Below are 24,357 nucleotides of genomic sequence, written 5' to 3'. Positions count from 1 at the left end.
GGCCCAGTTCCTTTGCACAGAGCTGTGACACTGTGGCTTTTCATGTGGATTCATAAGCAGGAAAAGACCGTCAACCACACGAGGAAGTCAACATGCACAAGTCTTTGGGCCACCGTAGGGTTTGAAAGGGAGTCTTTCTCCTGAGGAGGCCTCTCTGCAGCTTTAGATTACGTAAGACATCTGTTTAGATCATCCATCCAGTACAGTTCTGTGGTTGCTGCAGATTTAACCTCTTTTCTCTGCTGAGGCAAAGACAGTAGCCAGCAGAGGGAGCCCAAGACAGCTAATAGATGGAATCATGGTGCACAGGCCTCCCCATCACAGTGCCCATGACGCTCAGAGGAAAGCAAGGCCTCCATCTCTCTAATTTATGCTCAGGTAGTACAGAAGTGACTCCATTTGGGGGAAATGGAGTACAAATGAATTATTTTAACATTTTCCTTGTTGTTCTTAAATAAGAAGATGCTGATTTTGAAAATTATATAAAATTATATAAAATGCCTTATTTTATTCTCTTACACAAGAGCCATATGATTTTATTTAAAAATTCTAAAACCTGTTGTTAGTTTTCTTCTTTTGCCATTTCAAGAAGACGAATGAAGTTAGAAAATATCATTGACAAGCAAAAAATAAAAATAAAAAACCACGTTATTTTATACAATATGATCTAAATACAATTTTTAAAAATCACTGTTTAAACCTAATACTTACATTCACCACGAAATTTACTTTTTCATCCATTTCTTTCAGGTCTCCATTCTGTTGCTGACATTAATGCTTGTTTTTGCAAGCTTTGGGGTTCAGCTCTTTGCTGGAAAGCTAGCCAAGTGCAATGATCCCAACATTATCAGAAGGGTAAGATCTTCCCAACTGTCTTGAATTCTCTTCCCACAGTTCCTTCTTGCTCCAAGCAGCCAGGATACCTCTTCCTGGTGGAAGGTCTGTGAGATTCTAAACCTATCTCAGGAGCTCCCTCTCCTTCCTGAGCAGCGTCAGACACTGCTCCACTGCTGACAATGGGTGTACTCACCCAGGACTTAAGCGTTACAGCTAAGAGCCTCAGAAATTCCTCCTCCTCTCTGGTCATGTAAGACTCACCAGCAAATAACAGTCAGCCCACTCAAGACAGCCCCCACTCAGAGACACCCACGCCCTTTCTGTTCCTTCCCCACTCTTGGCCTCCTCTCATAAGAAACTCAGTGTACACACATTCACTTGTAACTACCCAGAGGTGTCCCCTTTTACGACAACCTACAAGGCCCCCAACAAAGACCTGATCTTTCAAAACATCTCTACGGCATTGGTTTCTCTTTCTTCAGTCACTGCCAGTAAACGGAAAATAGCTGTAATAGCCTCCTATCCTGGAATCATTATATAATGACATGTGTGTATTGCATTTTGCATAAGCTACACGGTTTCTTCTCCAAATGACAAGAGTGGTACTTGAGTTCCTTCTGTCTGGTGAACCTACCCTTCACTAGCTCTTCACTTAGGTGGCAGATAAGAACAGGGTCCCACCACTTTCATAAAGGACTCTGGGCCCAGTGGCTTCAACCCATATTACCAAGGAAAGACCACAGCCTTGCCATCCGGAAGGAAGGCTAGGGGATGCAGTTTCATGTGTTCTAATGGAAAATAAAGGGACACAGATTGATAATGTTAGTTCACCTCTACTCTGTCTTCCCATGCCCCACTCTCTTGATTTTCATTTTAATATTACAAGTAGATCCTCGCAAATATGTCTGTCAGATATATTGGGCCAGAAGGCTGAAGATGATGCCCCAGCCTTATAGAGAGTGTTGGGTGACTGCTCAGGCAATAAACTGTCTTAAGTTATTTTTTTCATTTTGGAAGCTGCTAACCTGCACTCCAGGTTCACTCAGGTATTTAAGTTTTATCCTTTCTCAAGTCTCTGATGGGTTTGAAGACCTGATAGTTTAGTTTTTCAATTAAGCTTAATAGGTTAGGGGTTAAGATGTTTTTAGATCAAGATAGATGTTTTAAGTTAATAGAGATGAGATATGATAGATATTAATCTCCATTCAGAAATTTAGACCCAACAAGATAGGAAAGATGTTTACTTCAAGTTTGCCAAATACAAATGGCCAAATTACTATGAATGCAACATTTATATAATTCCTGATTGTCTCATGGTTCTTCTTGCTGTATGTAGTTTATTTTACGCAGGTGTAATAATATAAATGTATATGCTAAAAAAGAAACATAATAAAAAATTTAAAAAACAAGCCAAATACTGATGATGTACAAACTAGCAAATTATTTTCTCTCCCACCCAAATAAAACTACGTTGCCCTTCCATTAACATGTGTATCTCCCAAAGGCCAAGTAGAACTAAATTTTGGCATTATACATTTTTAGAAAATATGGCTAATATGATAAAAACTTTAAGCTCTCTAGTTATTACAAGCATAATAGGAGTCTTGTCCAGGCAAAATATGTTATAAAGTATGCCGACATAAGAGGACTTCAGATGTGCCGGAGGGAAAGAGACATTCCAGAAACATCCATGAGCCTGAGAAGACATTACAAGGAACGTGGGATGAAGGTCATGATGTACCATAGCAGCAAACAAATAAATTAATTTTTTTAAAAAAGGGATATATTGTCCACAGACTGTGTAAGGATCAAGAGTTATTTTAGACTCACACTGAACAGAAGCCAGAAAGATAATAACAGCATTTCAAGTTGAAGTTTCGTAGGTATCCTGGGTGACTCACTGTCTTAATGATGGCCTCGGAGCATCGTGATGCTCTATTGTGTGCCCATACCCAGCCTGAGCTGAGGGCTGATGACTCGTGGGAGAGGGGTGGGTGGTAGACGAGCGAACACACAGAAGTCGCCTTTGTCCTCTTGGTCCATAGAAAGCCCAAGCTTCAGGATACAACCACTGTCTAGGGCAGCAGCATCCACAGGGTGGTGGAACTGATATCCTGAGAAGTGCTCTCTCCCTGCATCTTTACTGATTCTAGAGTAAGTGACCGAATCCAAGAACACTATGTAGGCAAAGAGAGCACCAATTCTGTCTCAGAATTCCAGTCCATCTTTTATTTAAAAAAAAAATTGTATTACTTACTTTTTATTTTTATATGTTACTTTGTTATTGCTAGTGTGTGTGAGAGAGAAACAGAGAGACTGGTGCACATAGGCCATGGCTTGGTAAGGACATCAGAGGACGCCTTTTAGAAGTCAATTCTCTCCTTGTGCAGGGAATCCCCGTGATAGAACTCAGTTCCTCAGGCAAATGTATTTCTATATGGGCCATCTTACCAGCCTAGCCCATAATTCTAAAAGGACAAAGGGAAACTGGCTACACCAATATTTGGACTTTATAGCTCACTTAAAGAGGGATTATAGGAAACGAGGCTTGGATTGTTCCAGCGATGGTTTCTAATCAGGGACAACTGTGATTTTTCTTATAGTTACACAAACACTTCCTCCTCTGCTCCTGTTCTGGAAACTTGACAGCCAATGCCTTCAGATCAGTGTAGAAAGGGCAGAACCCAGAGTGTAGTCACCAAAGCCTTGTAAGCAAAATTCGAGGAACGCTTTGGATAGGTAGTTTCTAAATCTTGGTTACATCTAAGGCTTTGTGACAGGTAATATAAAACAGGACTGGATAGCCAAGCCAATCGCTGTGGTTCTGTAGCACTTCCTGTCTTATCAGAATGTGTCTCATGATCAAGTGACCATAAAATAAAGCCAGCAGTTACAGAGAAAATGAGCAATGTAAGTCATGTGCCATTCTTTTTCTGTGTGGGAAACTGTGCTTCCAAGTGGGAGTAGCCACACCAGCAAGGTTGGGGGAGTAGAAAGGATCTAAGCCAAGAGGGAAAGTGGGATGAGGAAGGATGCCGAGCCTGCCCATAGATCCCTGAAGAGAGGCAGTCTAAACAGGAGCGTGAGGCTTGAGACCAGGGCTTCCAGATTCCAGCCTCACAGTAGCAGCTGCAGTGGCCTGTTCTAGTCAGCCCTTCCTTCTCAGTCTGTTTCCTGGTTTAGAAACACTTCTCACACAGAAGGAATCTATGAGGAAGACTAATGCGGCTTCCTTGCACAAAGTGCTCACCCTAGTCTTAGTTAGTAAACCTCATTTCCCTTCCATGCTTATGAAAATAAAAAAACAAGGCCAGAAAAGTAAGTTCGAGATTTACAAGGTCCTGGTTGACAGACGGTAGTGATGAATAGGGAAGTTCTTTGATGAGAAACAAAAAGCCGGGAAGGTTTGGAAGCAGAATCAGGCACTGCTTGGTACTTACGAACCATGCAGTGCTGCTCCTCACACTGCTTCTGTTAGCTATATAGCATGAATGAAGAAAGCAAGTACAGAGTGATCAAATCATCTGAGGAAGGTGTCGTGTGAGAGATGCAGGACACGCGCACGCGCGTGCGTACGTGCGCGCACACACACACACACACACACACCTTTTCACCCTTGACAGGGAACTCATGACGGGCCAAAGTAATGATTGCACAGGTTTCTGTGTCCAACTTGGTGAACCAGTGAGTTTTTACCAGGGTCACTATCAGGGCATGGATGAGGGCTCACTGATAAGGAGCAGGAATCACTCGCAAGCAGCTACACCTCCACAAAGCCCACATCAACAGAAAATCAAAAAATAGTACAGCCCTGGAGCTCTCTGCACAGCTTGCAGGCAGCTCAAGAGTCTGAGAAATCGCTGATAGCCGATCTACACACACACACACACATACACACACACACACACACACACACACACACACACACACACACTATACAGTTTACTCATTTTTGTACTGCAGGGGAGGGGCTTTGGAAAATATTCCAAGTTTCTGTTTTTCTTTTGTTTATCTCCTGAGTCTCATGGGGCACCTTCTCCCTCCTCAAGGGAGTGTTTTAATTTGGAGGAAACTGCCATGCAACAGGTCACCCATGTACTATGTAGGAAAACTGTGATTCACGTAGAGGCATCCTGGCCCCACATGCTGTGCTTTTAACTAAGCTACCAGGATGCCTTGTGTGATGAAAGGTGGGCTCAGAAAGACAAAACTAGAAGGGGCAGTAAGGCCAAAGGCATTGTGGGGCCTCTATATAATATACTACAATGCAGCCCTTAAAAATAATGATGTGGGTGAATAGATTCGATGATGAAAAGATAACTTTGGTTTATTTTAAGCTGAAGAGAATGAAAAGATAAAAAAACCTGTATGACCCCATGTATGCATAGGGAAAAGACTAGAATATACAGCAGAAACTCAACAGTGTGTGTCTCTGGGCAATTACAGGTAAAATTTTATTCCTATTATTCATACTTTTGTTAATTGGGTCAAGAGTAGTCCTTTTTTCTTTTTTCTTTAAGAATTTCACTGACAATCTAGAAAAAGAGTAATCTTGTCATTAACTAAACTAACTGAGATAAAAATAGAGATGGGGTGCGCTGGGGAAATGCCTTGGTCGGTAAAGTGCTTGCCATGAAAATGAGGGCCTGGCTTCAAACCCTAACTCTCACGTAAATGCTAGGCAGAGAAAACCTGCGCCGATAATCCCAGGACAGAGGAGGCAGAAATAAGAGGATGCCTAGGGCTTTCTGGACAGACAGAAGAGCCTGCTTAGTTCTTTGTTCTGTGAGAGTTCATGTCTCAAAAATTAAGAAGAGTGGTTGAAGAAGACACTAGATGTCACCCTGCAGTCTCTACACACAGTGGAGAAACGGTCCTCAAGGAATAAGGAAAACTGAGACAATCCCAATGGGATACAGGTGGCTGGCGTGCTCACCCACAGACATAAATGGAGAGCCATGAAGAGATGTGTTTTATAGTTGGATTACGGCTAAAAATTTTACCCAACTCAGGTTTGGGGTCAAAATATAACCCTAGCCTAAAATAACCAAAGGGAGAATGGATGGAAAAGGAATCAAAACGTCTTACAATGCTTTTTCCTTTATAAACCTTTTTAGCAGCTTCTTTAATTGAGACACAATTCAAATGTTGCATAACTCACCCTACTGGAGTATGCCACTGAGTGGCTTGTGACGGGTGGCGTGCTCCACCACAGAAAGCCTCCCTGTGCAGGCGGACCTGCCCTCATTCCTTTACCCGTGACTCCACCTCCAGTCTAAATGACCACTGTTTCCTCAGTCATTTCCCATCCTGAAGGGGACCATATAATGCACTGTCTTCTGTGGCTGTCTTCTTCTTTGTTGTTGTTGTTGTTGTTTTGGGTGTTTGTTTTTCTGGTTTTTTTTGTTTGTTTGTTGGGTTTTTTGGGGGGTTTTTTTGTTTTTTTGTTTTGGTTTTTTTAAGACAGGGTTTCTCTATGATAGCCTTGGTTGTCCCAGACTCGCTTTTGTAGACCAGGCTGGCCTCGAACTCACAGTGATCCACCTGCCTCTGCCCCCAGAGTGCTGGGATTAAAGGTGTGTGCCACCACGCCCCGCCTCCTGTGGCTGTCTTCTTTAACCTACCATATCTGTGTTTACAATGGCCATCTATCTGTGTATACTGCCCATCAGTACTCCATCCCTTTCCATGGCTAGTCTGCTGTGCGAATGGCTACACCATAGCTCATTCCTGTGTGTCCAGTGATGAGAATCTGTGCTTCTACCATCTGGCTATTATGAACATTGCCGGTGTAGACAGATTATTTCTGGATCGCAGGTATAATAATCCTTTGCCCATGGCCATAACAAAATACCTGATGTTGGATTCTTTTTCTTTTTAAAGAAGAGAAAAGGTTTACTTAACTAACAGATGTGGAGGCAGAGGCCACAATCGGGCTGTTCCATCTGGTTAGTTCCCTTTGCTAATGCCCCTTTTGACTAGTTACAGAACGGCAGGTGACACAGTGACGGTGTGTGTAAGAGACATCAGAGTAGTGAGACAGCAATCCAGGGACCAGGAAGGTGCCAGCGTTGCTCATCTATAGCAACGTACTGTTTTTGTTGTGAGAATTAGATGTTTGTCTGTGCAAACGGTATCCACGCTGATCTAACCGCCTTTCACTGGCCCTTAGTGCTCTAGAACCTTCTTTTTCTCACTGCACACTCTGGGAACTACTCAAGCCACATTCGAAACACAGCACCCACTGGTCAGTCCAAGCACTGAGGGGAAGGAGAGATGATTCCCAGCAGTGGCTGCAGCACACCGCCCATTCCTAGTGCTGTGGGGTGGGTTGGGCGAGCATGAAGGCTCCTTTTCCCCACAGCCTTACTGGCACTTGTTTTTCTAACTTTTCACTGCAAGAGTTTCAAGTGAGTATGGAATAAAACCTCGCAGTGGCTTTGAGTTGGGTTTCCCTGGTGGCTTGTGTTAGTGAGCATCTATATTGGCCACCTGTGTGACTTCTTTGGGGGAGCTTTCACCTCAGAGGCTCCATTAGCGTACATGCACAAGAAATGAATCTTACCTTTTCTCTGAGTTCACTTTCTGACCAGGTTCCCCATTTTCTTTCTTTTCCCCACTTTAGGAAGACTGTAATGGCATCTTCAGAATTAATGTAAGTGTGTCCAAGAACTTGAATTTAAAACTAAGACCCGGAGAGAAAAAGCCTGGATTTTGGGTGCCCCGTGTTTGGTAAGTTCATCAGAACTACACCCTAAGGAAATGCTACACTTATTCATCGGCATAAATTGGCATCAGACTAAAATAATTATGTGTAAAATATTAAATTAATTTAAATAACATAGGAAAACCCGTTGGGTTATAGCATTTTTTAAAAAGACCAGTAAGAACCAAGTGGTATGTAGAATCCCATGTTTCTTTGTGAAACTAATGAAATAATACTTTAAAAAATGAATTGAAGTACATACCTGGGTTCAAGGAGGCTTAAAAATTAATGAGGCTTTAAAAAATAAAGCTGTCCAGCCACACTGAAGCTGACCTCATCCGGATCTTATATCTTTAAGAGAGGCTGATGTCCTCATAATAGCTGCTGACAAGTCTAAATTATAATGTTACTTTCCTTACAAAACCTATGCACACTGACACACTGAAAGTGTTTCCATTGTGGAAACACTAGAGAGGGATTCTCGGTAGCATCGTTGATTAAACCCAATTCTTTCTTTAAAGTAAAAGAGTTTTTAAAGTATTTCCAACCCAAGGTGGGACCTGCTCTATACCTTCTTCCTCATCTGATTTATTAATGATTATGAATAGAATTTTTCTGCTTCATTGATAAACTTTGTCTTCTTTCTACTTTACTTGACCATTTAATTACTTTTTAAATTTTCTTTTTACCTCTTAGGCTAATGAGTGAGACACAGAAGATCATGTTTGTTTGTTTGTTTGTTTCACAACAGACTTTCAGAGGAATAACATTTCACCCAGCTATAGCCCTGACTCATTTTTATCTTGCTTTGGCATTTCTTTAATATAAAATTCACTTTTATGAGAAATTGACTATGATTGCCATTGGGTTGGTTTTTTTTTTTTTAACATCTGTGGAAAACAGTTAATTTAGGATGTGGGGCTTGAGAACCGAGACGAGGGGCTTACCTCACGGGGAAGCCTTATCTCAGTACTCACTTAGAAAGGTGGCCTCATTTACATTAAAATAAAAATGTGAAGAGGCATAAAAGGTTTATTTTGGTGAGACGAAAATTCATTATACCATAAATAACTTATTTATATCAGGACATCAAATGGGATTTCTGCCCCCTGCCATTCTGGGATTTGGGCTAAAGCTTCAAAGCTGATCTCTATTCTACAACAGCAACTCCCCAGAGCTTCCTAAGACTTCATCACCCTTCATCCCACTGTTCACACAAGCATAACATCCTGAGAGAGTCAGGGGCAGAGAGCTGTGGTGTCCCCACTTCTCACTACAGAGGAAGGCCAAGTCGGTCCCCACCCAAGTTACACGAGGCCCCATAGGAGGACCTTTAGTAGCAGAGCTTCACAAAGCGGTAAGAGGCTTCAGGGCAACACTGACTCTCTGCACTTAGCAAAGCAGACTGTCTCATCTACCTGAAAGGACAGTGTGGTCCTTGCTTAGGGCCACCAGGTATGGGCCATCTTAGATGGAACCCTGCTGCAAAGGGCTGTGTAGTTGGGAGAGGAAGGCTCCATTGAAGGAAGCCCTGGTGTGTTCCTGGGTGCAGGAGCTGAGACTCACAGCAGAAAGTGTTCAATTGAGCATTCTTCTTTCAAAGTGTAGGGGGCCAATAGGAAATTAGAAATATAAAAAGGTAGGTTGACCAGTTGATAGCCACCATTGAAAAGCTAGCTTGTTGCTAGCGGTCTCAAGAGGAGAGAGTGTGCCACATCATGTAAGGGTACACACACAGGGAAACACCAAAGTTAGTCCCAGGCAGAAGGAGAAGAAAGTTGTGGATAAAGGCCATACATATGGTTGCTTCCCTCTTCCCTGGGCAGAGAAAAGGAAGGTATGGGAAGATGGAACAAACTAATGATGACTACACAAGGCTCTGGGACATGGAGGATATCCCTAGTGACACCTTAGTGACCCTGAAGTGACAATAATGGAGGTGACTGGGGCGTGAGCCACTTCCCCAAAGGAAAGGTTCCAACCATATGACAAAGTGATCAAAAAGTTTTGCAGCTTCTCAAAATGTCAGGATGGGAGGCAGAGCTCACTGGAAGGCAGGGTCTAGAGACAAGCCAACCTGTCCCCATTTGTGCCATGTGCCATTCAACTTGTCCATAAAACCTACTGTATGTGTCTTTTAAAAACAACTTTAATTGAAATGTAATATTGTAATTACTGGGAGACAAGGTCAAATTCAACAACATTTGCAAACCCCAGTTAAATAGAAGGGTGTCACTTAACATCATTATACAAGTCTTTGTCCATTTGTCCTGGATTATAGCTTGGTTTCATTGTGAAACAAAAATCTTCAGTCTAATAAATGCCAACAGTAGTTATGACACTTTTAAACTTTCCTTCTTTAATCAGAGTTAAAAGCTGAAAATTTTTAATTTCATACCAGCTAAATTATAATTAAGAAAATTACTTATATCTGGGAGTATGCCTTGTGAACTGCTTTGGTAATTAAAAGTAAGACATAAATATGCACTGTCTAGTGCAGGACTCGAACTAACACCATAGTCTCTCTTTACATAAATATGTTCATTTTCTTCTGAGCCATCCAGACTGGATGAGATAAAAATGACCTCAGCAAGAAGGACTAAGCATACACTGTACCATGAGCACTATGCACTTTATTTTAAGCACAGGTGGAGATATAGGATCTAGCATACCTGGATGAGAATACTGCTTTTTACTGATTGTACTTAGTGCTTACAGTCACTAAGAATGCTTGTCATTTTCCCAGCTGTAAGTTGTGGCTTTTGTCCCTTAAAAACCTGAAGTGGAAAATAACTCCCCTCTGGCTTGCCAAAGCTCACTCTTCAGGCAATTTTACACTATGCTAAATACTTCTAGGCAGAAGGACATTGGGTTTTTATGGAGGCTCGATATCAAATAATTCAACATAAAAGAGTTTGAAAAGTAATCAGTACAAAGAAGAGTCCCAACATCAAGATTCTTTTTCTTTCTGCAATATTCACTTTTGTTTTCTACAAATGGTCCAAGTGCAGTGACTGGCACACAGAGGGCCCTGAACCAAAATGCCTAGTGTCAGACCAAAGGCTCAGAAGAGAAAGCACATTGGCTTTCTCAAGGACAGAGAGCAGGAAATGTGTGAGGAACCAGAAGGGGCAAGGGGGCAGGTGCCTAGGGAAAGGGAGTGGCGAGAAGAAGAGAGGAGGGATGAAGGACAGGTGGGTAGGAAATGAGGAAGGAGTCAGGAGTAGGTGAGTAGGGAGAGGAGGGGGGACGGCCAGACAGATGGGTAGAGGGGAGAACCGAGGGCTACTGGGTAGGAAGGAAGGAGGGGCCTGAGGAGGATGGTAGGTGTGGAACAACAGGAAGAGGCCAGGGGCAGCCTACATCAGTTTCTGTTGTGCCCGTCTTCCCCGAGGGGGATCTGTTAGTTTTAGCATGATCTTGGGGGCCCTGGATCAGGCTCTTCAGGAGGGAAAAGATTAACCAAATCCTGAGGTCAGAGCCAGGCTTAGCCTTAGATATACAAGACAGCAAACTTTAGAAAAATTAGCTAGAAAAGATGTTTTAACCGGCCGTCTGCTTTAAGGAACGGCAGCGCGTGAACTGACAGTGATGGGTTACGTTTGGGATTTACTGAAGGCCTCTGGAGTTACAGATCGAACTTAAAACTTGGCAGTTTTGATAGCGCAGTGTAAACAAAAACTTCATATGATTAAACTGGGGAAAGTCTTAGTTTTCAAAATGTGATTTACTCTTTCAACTGCATGTCCTGTTTTTCTTGATTTAGCCTAAAAATATCTTTCTTAGCATTATCTAACTTCTAAAATATGCGGGACATGAAAGCAATTTAAGTGGCTGCAAATTTAGCTGCAGAAGCACTTTTACATAAAGAAAACAGATGAGTAAGAAAGATTGACATTGGATCTGACTGAGAGCTGGCTCCCTTGATTTTATTTTCTTAAGACCTTATGCAAGCAAACTTTGGGTACGCATAGTCCTTACAGCCACCGTCTACTCTAAGAGATAGAAAATGTAATTGAAACCCTCCCAAAGGAAACATTATTGAAAAAATCCAAGGTAGCATATTTGTACTTTCATAAAAAAAATATAAACCAGAATTCTAAAATAAGAGTATCCAAGTGGAGCTTCTACACTGATACCAAATGCCTGTGCCAATCAGTCTCAATCCCTGAGGGCCAAGTCAGCTGCAGTCTTTGGCTTTCTCATTATATCCCCATGTATTAAAAAGACACATCTCAGGATTGTCCCTATAGTTAAGTAAGCATAAAAAATAGATGGAAATATTGAAACAAAATGCCTCTCTAGAGTGCTGACTTCATGAAGGTTGAATTTTGATAGATGAAGTAACATAGGGAAAAAAAATGATGAAAACATATCCCAGAAGGGGGCGGTGGGCTGACTGTGTTCAACAGCTCAGCTCTGTATTCTCCATCATCCTCAGAATGTGTGGCAAGAATCATTCCCAACTTAATTACTTAAAATAGCCTTTCATAGAGAAAATAAAAGGAAAGCACTAACAATGTAGTCTACTAACAATGTATTCTACTAACAATGAAAACAAGTTAGCTAAGACCCACAAGGCAGTAAGAAGAAGCACTTTCACAACCAAAAAGCAAAAGTAATAAATGTATTAGAAAGCAATGAATTGGGCATCTCTTCCCAAAAAGAAAATAAGGAATGACGGGGCCTAGTGTTTAAGGTTGTCACGAATGAGTGATATTGTAGACAGCAGACTGTGCATTAGGTGCCGCAAGAAGGGACTGTTGAGAACACTCGGTGTTAATAAAACAGAAAGGACCTAAGAGGGTGTGAGGAGTGTCTTCAGCCTCGGGGGCATCTTGGCACATCACCACTCACAAGGACAGTTAACATAAGTCAGTACGCACTGCTCTCGTCACACTTACTGTTCAGAGAATTATAATTATCTCAAAATACGTGTCCAGAACACAACGCCCCATCACGGCAACCTCCAGTGTTATTTAGCTTCCAGTTTGGGGTGTTGTAAGATGAGGCAGAGAGGTATGCCGTCACTCCAAACACCCATCAAGGAATAGAGAACATAAAGAATAAATTATAGCATGCTAACACACGGCTATAACTTAGCAAAGGAATACTGTGTGGCCCAACCTTCTCCCAGGCTAATGACTCTCTCTCTACCTAGTTAGAAAAGTCTGTCATGCTGAGCAGTGGTGGTGCGTGCCTTTAATCCCAGCAGAGACAGGCAGATCTCTATGCATCTGAAGCCAGCCTGGTCTACAGAGAGAGTTCTAGGGCGGCCAGGGCTACAAAAAAGACACCCTGTCTAGAAAGGAAGGAAGAAAGAAAGAAAGGAGGGAGGGAGGGAGGGAGGGAGGGAGGGAGGGAGGGAGGGAGGCAGACAGACACAGAAAGAGGGGGGAACTGTAGGTACTGGTCTGTGCTGAGTACATTGGACCTCATCCAGAATCCCTCTTTCCTAATTACAGGGCAAATCCTCGGAACTTTAACTTTGACAATGTGGGAAACGCCATGCTGGCATTGTTTGAAGTTCTGTCCTTGAAAGGCTGGGTAGAAGTGAGGGATGTCATTATTCATCGTGTGGGGCCGGTAAGCAACCACATGGCATTTTAAAGACTATGGCCAGAGTGGTTTTCATTAGCCCTGATAAATAACGTCTTTCATTACACAGATCCATGGCATCTACATTCACGTGTTTGTGTTCCTGGGCTGCATGATTGGACTTACCCTGTTTGTCGGTGTGGTCATTGCTAACTTCAATGAAAACAAGGTAAGCCTGCTCAGATTAATAGCACAGACTTGTTTTGTTCTTGCCCTTGCTTTAAGCTAATTTTTTTTTCACACACGGCATGGAGCCACATTAAACTACAGTGTGACTCATGTAACTAACCTGTATAACTTTTGCAAGCTGCCTCACTGCTGCAGTTAGGGTCCATCACTTAGGAGTATAATTCTCTTGCTAGATTTGCCCCTTCTGATAAAAGGAATTCACCCGCAGTTGAGAAGCGCATCTGCTACCATTCAGGTGGGAAGGATGTACAGCAAAGTTATTAAAATAGGATAGCTTGAAGTTGTGTCTGACTGCAGTCCACACTGCTTTTTACAAAAACACAAGTTGCGCATTTCTCTGTCACTCAGTGGATGAATTCAGAATTTTGACAGGGTAAATAGAAGCTATATAAAACGTAAAGGCCAGTTTATAGACTAGAAAGGTTTTTTTTTTCTAAATCCATATACACGTTACATGCTTCCTGAACTCAGGAAGCACTCTGGATCCTAGCAGTACTTATGATGAGTACAAAGCTCATGGGCGACGTGGCTTCCTATGGAGCAGGAGTCTAAGGAAGAACGTCTTGTTCCTGTCCCTTGGCTATTGCTGTTCCTTGGTTGGCTAACCCGGCTCCTGGGGGAGGTTCTGTCTGGAGGAATCTACTGAAATGTGCACAGGCTTTGAGCACTCACTATACGGAAGAAGGTCCTGCCAGCTCTCAAGATGTGGCAGCTCGTGGATGAGACAGCCATCAGTACATGGAGTAAACACTCGGGCCAAATTCAGACTCTCCATTACTGCATGGTCTGTGATTCTTTGAGCGCTAAAGCATAAAAACCTCTACACTGCAAAGGTCCACTTGCTGGTGAAGCACCTGCTGTTCAGTTGTGCCCAGTGAGGGCTGATTCCCATGTGTTCATCCCAGAGGTCTTTGGTTTGCGTGGCTGCATGTGAGAATACATCATTCCCTGTCCCCGGGGCTCAATGTGTGTGGTGCCACTGACTTAGTCAATTGCCACCTTTGATGTGTGCCTAAAGAGCATTTCACTTTATTCAGGCTTTCAAAGACTGCAATTCAAACCCCCACTTGAGACCCAGTACTGCCGCAGCCCTCAGAAACATGGACTCAGAGCGGCAGCGGTCACCGGGCCCTTGTATTATACTCTTCTTAAACGCACTCGTAAACGAGATACTGTAGCCCTCCAGCATGTTCCGCCTAATACCAGGCAAAAAGAAGATAGATGTGTCTTCTCAGGTGCCTTTGATCCGTGTGGTGGAGCAGACGCTGGGAATTCCAGACACTGGGAAGAACATAATCAGCACGTTTACTAGAGATGAGGCGCTGCCAGCCCAGGATGGCTACAGGTCCCTGGAAGGGCCCAGGATGCAAGAGGACTGAGCTGCAGGGCAGCGCACAAGTCAGCAACATGGGTGACCCAGCATACAACAGTCAATAACAGGAGGCGACTGTGCAATTAACTGTCTGTCTTGAAATGCTATGAGTTACTGAAGGTTGTTCCCCTCAGAGTCAGGAAGTGATAGCTTGTTGGGGGCAGGGCCTGTGTCAGTCCAAACAGATGCCAAGAGGGAGGCAGAAGTTAGTAGCCATTTTAACAGATAACACAAACTTGATTTGTTGGTTGGAGATTAAATGTTCTAATTATGTAAATCGTGTGTGTGTGTGTGTGTGTGTGTGTGTGCACGCGCACGCACACGCATGTGTATGCCCATAACCCCAGTTTTAGGGATTCAACACCTTCTAAATTCCATACACACTGCACACATGTGACTTGCATACGTACAACATGTAGGCAAAACACATAAAATAAAATAAATCTTTTGTTTGTTTGTTTTAAAGTGGGCAGGCAAGCTGGCCCCAGTGAAGACATTTCCCACCATGCTAATAATCTGAGTTCAGTCCCTTGAGTCCACACGGTGGGAAGAAGGAACAGACTCTTACAGTGTTTCTGACCTTGAAATGTGTGCTGTGGCTGTGTGCATGTGCACACACACAACACATAATAAATTAAATAAATAAATAAGGATAATAAAACTTGTTTTAAAGACAGGAAAAACTGCATAAGTAAATGCACATCAGATACAATTTTTGCCTATATAAGTGTTCAAAAACATTTTTTTTCTAATTTTTAATTGGCACACAATCCTAAAAGCCAAGCTAGACAGATGTTCCCTGGAAGAAGGAAGTGGGGAAGGGAACAACTTTCCCCTCAACCCTAGTTTCTTAAACTATATGTCTGCCTCTGTAATATTGTATAATAAATCCAGTGCAGAATAGTACAGTGCAAAATAATTAATTTATATGTATTTTTATCAGGTATTCCACCTTATTACCCATTTAGAAAATTAACATAGCATTCATTTTTTAAAAAAGAAAAATTCTATGACTTCTTATCTCCTAAGAGGAGTTTTATAATTGCACATATTGAAGCGTTCAAAAAAAAAGATGTGAGGAGGACAAATGCCCTTGTCCAACAGCAGCACTGAAGACTGCTATAAAACTAAACTAGCCACAGTTAGCATCCTTTCTGGAGAACGTAATATGTAGAAAACATTCTTGAAACTGCCTCAAGGCCAGATGTTGCAGGCCTTCAACAACACACCACTGGAGGCGGCTGAGTGCCTCAGGTGTGCACCCACCTCACTCTGACCACGTCGCTCCAGCCACTGTGGCTCTCGCAGACTGTCCTCCTGTCAGCTCCCCACGTTGGTCCTGCCTGTAAAGCCATCCCGTCTATATCGCTCCTTTCCTTTTCCCTCCACTATCTCCTTTGTTTCCAAGGGGACAGCCCTGCTGACGGTAGATCAGAGAAGATGGGAAGATCTCAAGAGCAGACTGAAGATTGCACAGCCTCTTCATCTCCCACCTCGGCCTGGTATCAAAGATGCTCTGGTTTTTTATTCATGTTGGGCACTGGCGTTCCTGGTTCCCTAAGAGCCTCCGATTTAAATTAAAATAATAATCGTGAAGCCACTAGGGGGTTGTGCATAAGTTAATATAGAAACAGAATCCAAACTGCTGATCTCTCTGTAAGGCTATTAAAAATCAGTCACCCAAAGGATGTGCTTCAGCGCACTCCGAATAAGCCTTAATAAAAAAAAAAAAAAAAAAAAAAAAAAAAAAAACCTGAATTTTTAAATAAAATATATTTGTGCTTGCCTTTTAGATATATGGGGGGAAATGTACTAAGCTGCCAGAAACTGAGTGGTGTGCCTCTCCTTCCAAAGCAGATGGCTCTGTGTGCTGTCGTTTTAACGTCCAGCACCAGCCATTCCTGCAAAGCACTGCACAATAGCCTGCACTGCAGGGGAAGGCTGCAATGGGATTGAAGATGACCATTAACGGGCATGAAAGACAAGAAAGTAAATCTGGCCCATGTCTAAAGTACCCTCCCCGTTCCTTTTTCAGATAATGATGGTTTTAGAGCTAAAATGTATGACATAACCCAGCATCCATTCTTTAAGAGGACGATCGCCTTGCTGGTTCTGGCCCAGTCTGTGTTGCTGTCCGTCAAGGTATTGTTTCACCCTGAGAATTCTGGGGTGGGTTTCTCGTCCTTGGTGCTTCCAGGAGCATTGCAGACATTGCCATTTGCAGCCTTTGGTCTTCAGTAGTGACAAAGTTGAGACTGATGAGTATGCTAAGAGTAGCCGAGAGGCAAAAGTCTATCTGGAGGATGTGGCTGTAACTTCTGCTTTACTGTTTGCAGTGGGATGTTGAGGACCCTGTGACCGTTCCTTTGGCAACAATGTCAGTCGTCTTCACCTTCATCTTTGTCTTAGAGGTACAGTAACGAGTCTGCTGCTCTGGGGGGGGGGGGTGGCGCGGAGGGGGAAGCTAGTAAGAAGGAAATCAGTGCCCCCTTGGCTGGCGCCTACTTCCAGTCCATGCTCCCTGGTTTTTGAAGCCTTTGCGGGGTGGGTTCATGCGCAGGGCATCTCCTTTCTGGCTGTTCTGCTTAACTTCAACAAAGACATCACTAACTGCGAAATCATTCCTGAGCATGGCGGCGTCTGAGCATTAGGCGTGCTTAGTGACAGGGTTTGAATGTTTGGAGCCCAGGACACGAGTCAGTATGATTCAGGGATTCAGATTACAACACAGTGTAAACACGCCAGCAGCCCAGCCAAGGTTATCTTTAAAGGTTGTCCTCATGTCCCATCTATTTGCCATGCAATATTTTTTGAAATTCAAGGAGATTAACATTTTGCTGTAAACTGTCTGATGTTTCCCAAAATACAGTTTTTCACTCAAGGTAGAAAAATGACCTACAGTGAGCACTTAGCTATCGAGCCATGGGAAAGAGCATAGGGAATACAGATATGCGACCTGCTTGGCTTTTAAAAATATGTATCTTTGTGGTTAACTCTTTTATTAACTGTATTCTTAATTATATATAACAAGACTCAAACCAACTGATTTAATCATGCCTAATCACTCAACCTGTGTCCTCCTTGCTTGTTTTCTGTAGGTCACAATGAAGATCATAGCAATGTCACCAGCTGGGTTCTGGCAGAGCAGAAGAAACCGATATGATCTCTTGGTGACATCTCTTGGTGTTGTATGGGTGGTGCTCCACTTTGCTCTGCTGGTAGGCACATCGTTAAACTTAATTTTAGTTGATAGTTCAAGCCTGTCTCCAGTCACCTCACTCCACATTGGCTACTCTTGGGCATTATATTGAATTCCCTAAATCCCAGCTTTGATCACGAGAGCCCTAGGCCATGCTTGCGAATGCATGCACATATGTGTGTATATGTGCACACACCTACACTTTCTACGTAAGTAAATCCTGGAATTTCAAAGAAGGCTGCTAAAGACAGTCTTACTTAACTCTTCATCTTACCAAGGGAGAACAGTGAATGCAGAAGTGAAGGCACCTGTCTAAATTCACATAGCAGACTGGAATCAGAAGACTCAGACCCTGCACCCTGAGATCAAGAGCAGTATCCACCGCACCCCATCGCAAGCAAGATTTATAGTGTAACCCTGTGTGCTCTTCAAGGCACTGTTCTCTCACAGACAGCTAATACCAGCTCTCTGAACCCATCAGTCTCCATATGTCTGAGATGTAGCCTGAAATCTACAGCCATGGGAAAACGTGGCTCGTCTACAGTGGTGTTGCCTGATGAAAACATGGGATGCTGGCTTACACTGTATACATACTCAAAGCATTACAGCAGCCTACAAGTGCCATCTTCTCACTGATCTTCTACAGTCCCAGTGGTTGCTGCTTTCAGTGTTCCCCACTCTCCCATCCTCTTTAATAATGGAGGCCTGGCAGGAAGTACCCAGTACTCATAGAGCCCATTTGCCCATCAGAAGGGGCTTGCTCTAGAATGGCTCTCCGGTATTCACGCACATGCTGAACGGCCTTCTTAAACCAGCGGTTGCCTTCAGCATTAGAAGCTGTGCAAACCATCAAGCACCTGCATTCACTTTCTCTGACAATAAATGGCTTTGAATAGAATGATGAGCAAAGTATTAGGCAAAACAAAGACATTTACTGTCCTCATAAACTGTATAGCCTGAAACACTAGACAGACCTTTACAAGGAGCTCACAAACCAGTGAGGACAGTGGGTGTGCTGGGAAAGGTGAAGGGGATCCCCTAGTCCCATGACCAAAGTGGGGAATGGGCAGTGATCTCATCAGAGAGGTCCTAGGAAGCACCCCTAAGCAACTGGGTTCCGTCCACAGAGCACTCCGTACGCCCTTGGGACTAGACAGAGGTGAAGTCCTGTGGCCAAAGGAGAAGGAGCCATAGCATATAATACAGCACAAGGCTTGGAGAAATCTTCTCAGGACTTTGAAGCCCGTGTGAAAATCATCCAGTCACCATCCTATGGGCTGTGGTTGTCATGACTTCTAGAACATAAAGACTTAAGCTGCCTACAATAAATCCTGAAGTGACACAGAAAGAAGAAGAGGCAGGAAAACATGTTATAATTGTGTTTACTTTATCTAGACAAGCCGTTGGCTAAATGCTACTCATTCTAAATTAAAAAAAACAAAACAAAACAAAACAAAACAAAACAAAAAAACAAAAAAAAAACAATAGGCTTCCTGATCTCGAATATTCCCCACAGAGGTAATTCTAAGCCACTTAAAAAAAAGAAAAATCTTCCCTCTTCTCTGTTTCTGTTCTTCCCCTGAGAAGATCCTCTGGTCGGAGAAAAGCAATCGTTCCTTGCCATATTTTGCCAGGAAGCAAGGCACAGTCCTTGTTTTCCATCCAACAATGCTGTGTGCCCACATTCCTGTCCTTGTGCCTCACCAAGGAGCTCAGTGGACCCCCTTCCCGGGGACCCATCTGGGACTGTTGTCACTTGGCTAGGCAGCTCCTAGAGAATGCTCATCCTTTGGCATCAGCTGAATGTCACCGTTGTTATGCTGTGGCCGGTGGCATCTTTGTTTCTCAAAAGAACCCTTGTGAATCATAAAGAACAAAAGTCATCTCCGGCCCTGTGCACACACTTGAAGAGCAAACTGATGCAATCCTGAGCTTGGTGAGGGGAGTGGTGCTTTTCTAAAATGAATTGATTTGTGACCGAACCAAAAAACCTGAACTCAAAAAAGGCTGTCTTCAAGCATTTATGTTGTTGAAATAAGGACCCAGGTAGCCCAGGCTTGTCTTGGAGTCACTATGTAGCCAAGGATGACCTTGAATTTCTGGTCTCCCTGCTTCCTCTTCCCAAGAGCTGTGGATACAGACATCACCACCACTGGGTCTGTGCAGTTGGGATATTGAACCCAGGGCCTCATACATGCCAGGCAAAACTTCTACCAGCTGAGCTATGTCCCCAACCCTTTCAAGCACTCTTTTCCAACATCTGACTGTTCTTTGCCACAGCGCCTTTTTTCCTGTCTCTTTCAACTTCCTCCCATTGCACGATTACCCTGTGCTTTTCTTGCCCTGTCCTCCAAAGGACTGGCCACTGCTTTATATGAAATGAATTTCAAAATACAGAATTCAGTTGAGCAAAACAAAACCCAAAGTTTTGTCTGAGATTTGATTTTTAAATCTAATATTTATTCATGAGTTTTTGCAGTGACCTTTTCAGCACCTTTATTTCAGACAAGTTTCTTATAGGAATTTTCACATCTTATTAAACTAATTATTCACTAGACTTCACAGAAGACTTAAATGAGAAATGGAACCGTAACAAGATCTTTTGTGCAAATTGTAAAAAATTGTCTTCTGTTTGAATTTCAGAATGCATATACCTACATGATGGGAGCCTGTGTGATTGTCTTTAGGTTTTTCTCCATCTGCGGAAAGCATGTAAGTCTGTCATGCAGAATACTTTCAAATGTCACATAAGCATTAAATCACTGATGCCACCGGTCCTCAGCCAACCTGGTTGTTATAGTAAACAAAGTACTAAACATCCTAAGTCAGGACAAATAGATATTAAACATTACATTGAATCAGTAACTTAATTATCTTAGACTATATTTCTTGTTGTTACTTTTATTCATCATGTTTTCTGAGTAAACTCAATCATAAATCAAAGAAAACATTTTAACTCTGAGGCCAAAAGTCAATGTCATCCCTAACGTGCCTTAGTTTATGCTTTTAATTAACATTATTACAGGGAAAACTAATAATTGATTATGACATTATGTCCATTATTCTAGTTTGATTTATATTTCTTGCTAGCATTCATGCACACATGGTACCTATGTTCTCCATTTTTGGAGGATATTGTTTGCTTCCTATCACTAACATTATTTCACATATGAACTCACATATCTGTGTAATTGGTAGATTTAATAATTGGTGGTGATTTACCAATAACCATGATTACATTTGGTTTTTAGGCAGACTGAGGGGAGGGAATAAATTGCTTGTTATAGGTCAATAGTATGTTGACCTTATAGAGGTCTGGTAGCAAAACAAGAGGAAATAGAAGGCTAAGAAGCTTGTGTTGTTAATTCAATTAATTTCTCCGGAATGACTGAACTGTTTGAAGTGTGAATAAGATTTCTCAATGCCAGATGGTTTTTTGAATAATATTTAGATTTAATATCTAAGAGGAACCAACTTTAGACGATGCACTTCGGAATCACAGTGCAGCCAGCCTGCTTATGTATTTATTCTTCGCCAGCGAGGTCCTCCACAGCTTGAAGTGAGTGTTCTCCTCTTCCTCTCTCCTTCTCCCCATCTGCCCTGCCGCCGCTGCCACCGTCCTCATCTGCAGGTGACCTTAAAGATGCTCCTTCTGACGGTGGTTGTCAGCATGTACAAGAGCTTCTTCATCATCGTGGGGATGTTCCTGTTGCTGCTGTGCTACGCCTTTGCTGGGGTTGTTCTCTTCGGGACGGTGAAGTACGGAGAGAACATTAACAGGTCGGCGTGGATTCGCCTCCGATTCGTTTCCCAAACAGACTTCTTTATAATGAAATCATGCACATGAACTTCTTGTTTGTGTTCTTGACTATTAAAGACTTAGGGGTGGTATGGAAGGGAAGCAACCTGTTGGGAAATAAAATAAAGCATGTACTTTAAACTGCATTTTACAGTTGACAAAGATAAGCATGTTTATTTTAGAGCCCTTAGAAAACGCAGAAACAAAACAAAAAGGTTTTGTAATTCTGCCCATTGTCAGAAATAGCCACCTGCCCCCCAATTTCAGTTTTTGTATCCATGTATTTCCCTGAAATGTTATATTATTTTGCTGGGGGTGGATAAAACAGTTGTTAGATGACCTTTTCCAGCAAAGTATAGAAAGTTAGAAACTTACCAAATCTCTGTGCTGTGAGAAAAGCATTTTCAAAGGCTCATTTTCCACTTTATAGAAGCATCTGCTGTTGTTTTCTTAAAGTTTCTAATACAGCAAAACACATACAAATGCCTTTCTGGCCGATGATTTGTTTGGCATGTGGCTGAGTCTCCTTCTGTGACCCAAGTAAAGGAATCACTTCTTAGTAGCCAAAGTAACAACTCAGTTGTTAAAGCTGAGAGCCAATAGGCTGGTGAGCCTGTGATAGTTGGCTCGTCAGGCAGCTGTTCTCGCAGGACAGCATGTATGGCAGGAAGAATGTTTAAGCTTTGGTAACAGTAACTTGGCAACCAGGTTTGCAAAAGCCACCTGTCTTGGTGGTGACCACCCATACCGATTTACGACAATGACAACTCATGCAATCTCCGTTCTATTTCCTTTTCTGAAACTAGGCACGCCAATTTTTCTTCAGCTGGCAAAGCCATCACTGTATTGTTCCGGATTGTCACAGGAGAAGACTGGAATAAGATCATGCATGACTGTATGGTAAATATCCCCTCGTTATTAGCAGCGCCTCGGCATACACTCGCGTGCACACGTTAGCATCAAGGCCTTGTGCTAATAGAATACTCCGGCTGTCTTCTAGTCTGCATGTTGCACTTTTTAACAGTCCAGGATATGAATATTAAAAAAGCAAAACATTCACTTAAGCTATCATACCTAATAATGAGCACTGTTCTTTCTAAGCTGTCTTTATAGCTTAGCCATCAAAACAAGGACATTTATTTAACTTACTCATCGGACACTCTCCGGGTTTGTTCTAGGCCACACGCACAAGGCCTTCCTCAGGTTCAAAGGTTCCCAAGGCACATATGTCATGTGCTCTGCTCTGCTCTCCCCTTTGGTATCATGCTTTTTGTCCAATAAGTTCGTATCATCCTCTGGTCATGGTGTTACTGCTCGCTTCTTCAGGCACTGTTGCTCACATTTGAGACTGCGGGATATATATATATATATATATATATATATATATATATATATATATATATATATTCTATAGAACTCTGTGGTTCTTGTTTGGATGTGCATGATCATTCTGGAGAACTGTAGAGTCAAGCTTCTTTCTTTCCCCTCCCTTTCATCTCATGGGCACCAATGATGTCCTATGGATAATCAATAAGGGGTCATGTGCTATCCAGGCAGGAAGCTGCTAGCTGAGTCCGACTCAGCGCTGAGTTAGTGTAACTAGTGCATCTGAAGAACTAATGTACATACCGTTATCTCTGCTTAACGTGAATTAATAAGAATTGAATGAAAATTATCACGTGGAGCTAACGGCCCTTATGCTGGAAACTGGGATGTTAAACTCTGCTCAGCATTCGGGGGACAGGAGTGTGTCTTTGTTGTTACTCTATCCCTGACACTTGGCACTTATCCAGTCAGGTATAACCAAAGGCAGAATTAAATGGATCCTACAGAGGAGTCCCAGAATATTATGTGGGAATACATGAGAACAGGGCTAGTTTTCTGGCGGAGAGAACCCAGAACAGTATGAAGGAAGGGTTTGAATTTCAATGGTCCCCGCCTACAGAATGCAAAGGCTTTCCGTAATCTGAACTTTACACATGTTGTGTCTTTAGGAATGGGGGTTAGTCCTTACACAGCTTGAATGTGGATTTTGTGTGTGCAGTCAGTCCTCCCTCCATACAGGTCAGTCCGTCGCTTAAGTCAACAACAGCAACAAAAAGTTCCTCTCTGCCTGACTTTCTAAAGTTTACCCCTAAGGACCGTAGGTGAGGGTGTGGAGGTTATCTCCCAGAGGAAACCCATTTACCTGCATTTTGCTTCCATCAATGGCACTGAAGTGGGGCGTCTACAGGACCGAAAGCATATGGAATGCTCTTGTGGAGTCCTGCTGCCAGTTGTTTGTGTGTCTGACATGTGTGGCTTTTGCATGGTGGCTTTAAATTAACTGTGTCCCACACTGTCAAGAAAGCGTTTACTGAGCACCACAGTCAGAAGAATGCTGTGCCCTTCGCTCCCCTCACTCTCTGTCCACCCTCCTCTCCATGTCTCCCACTGCCCCACAGGTTCAGCCACCATTTTGTACTCCAGATGAATTTACATACTGGGCAACAGACTGCGGCAACTACGCAGGGGCACTCATGTACTTCTGCTCTTTCTATGTCATCATCGCCTATATCATGTTGAATCTGCTTGTAGGTAAGAGATGTAGTGGAATTGGCTTTTTTTTCCATCTCTTCTACCTCAGGTACTTAGATAATTACGTACAATTATGAATA

At 42.8% G+C, this 24,357-nt stretch overlaps 1 protein-coding gene across 1 annotated transcript in view; it reads left to right on the top strand.

Annotated features, from left to right (window-relative positions):
* The window catches only part of Nalcn (sodium leak channel, non-selective), a 297,987-nt gene that overhangs the window by 251,849 nt on the left and 21,781 nt on the right, over window positions 1-24,357 (top strand). The window contains exons 27-38 of the mRNA XM_051161012.1: window positions 751-855; window positions 7,463-7,569; window positions 13,009-13,129; window positions 13,212-13,310; window positions 16,111-16,204; window positions 16,738-16,844; window positions 17,039-17,113; window positions 17,801-17,920; window positions 20,545-20,613; window positions 21,533-21,681; window positions 22,507-22,600; window positions 24,145-24,277. Of these exons, the coding sequence (XP_051016969.1) occupies window positions 751-855; window positions 7,463-7,569; window positions 13,009-13,129; window positions 13,212-13,310; window positions 16,111-16,204; window positions 16,738-16,844; window positions 17,039-17,113; window positions 17,801-17,920; window positions 20,545-20,613; window positions 21,533-21,681; window positions 22,507-22,600; window positions 24,145-24,277 (1,273 nt within the window). The remainder of the gene's footprint in view (window positions 1-750; window positions 856-7,462; window positions 7,570-13,008; window positions 13,130-13,211; window positions 13,311-16,110; window positions 16,205-16,737; window positions 16,845-17,038; window positions 17,114-17,800; window positions 17,921-20,544; window positions 20,614-21,532; window positions 21,682-22,506; window positions 22,601-24,144; window positions 24,278-24,357) is intronic.

Source organism: Acomys russatus, chromosome 18 (genome assembly GCF_903995435.1).
Source record: "Acomys russatus chromosome 18, mAcoRus1.1, whole genome shotgun sequence".
NCBI classification, from domain to species: domain Eukaryota; kingdom Metazoa; phylum Chordata; class Mammalia; order Rodentia; family Muridae; genus Acomys; species Acomys russatus.
The sequence above is the reverse complement of the archived record's forward strand: the minus strand, read 5'-3'. Positions and strand labels throughout refer to the sequence as shown.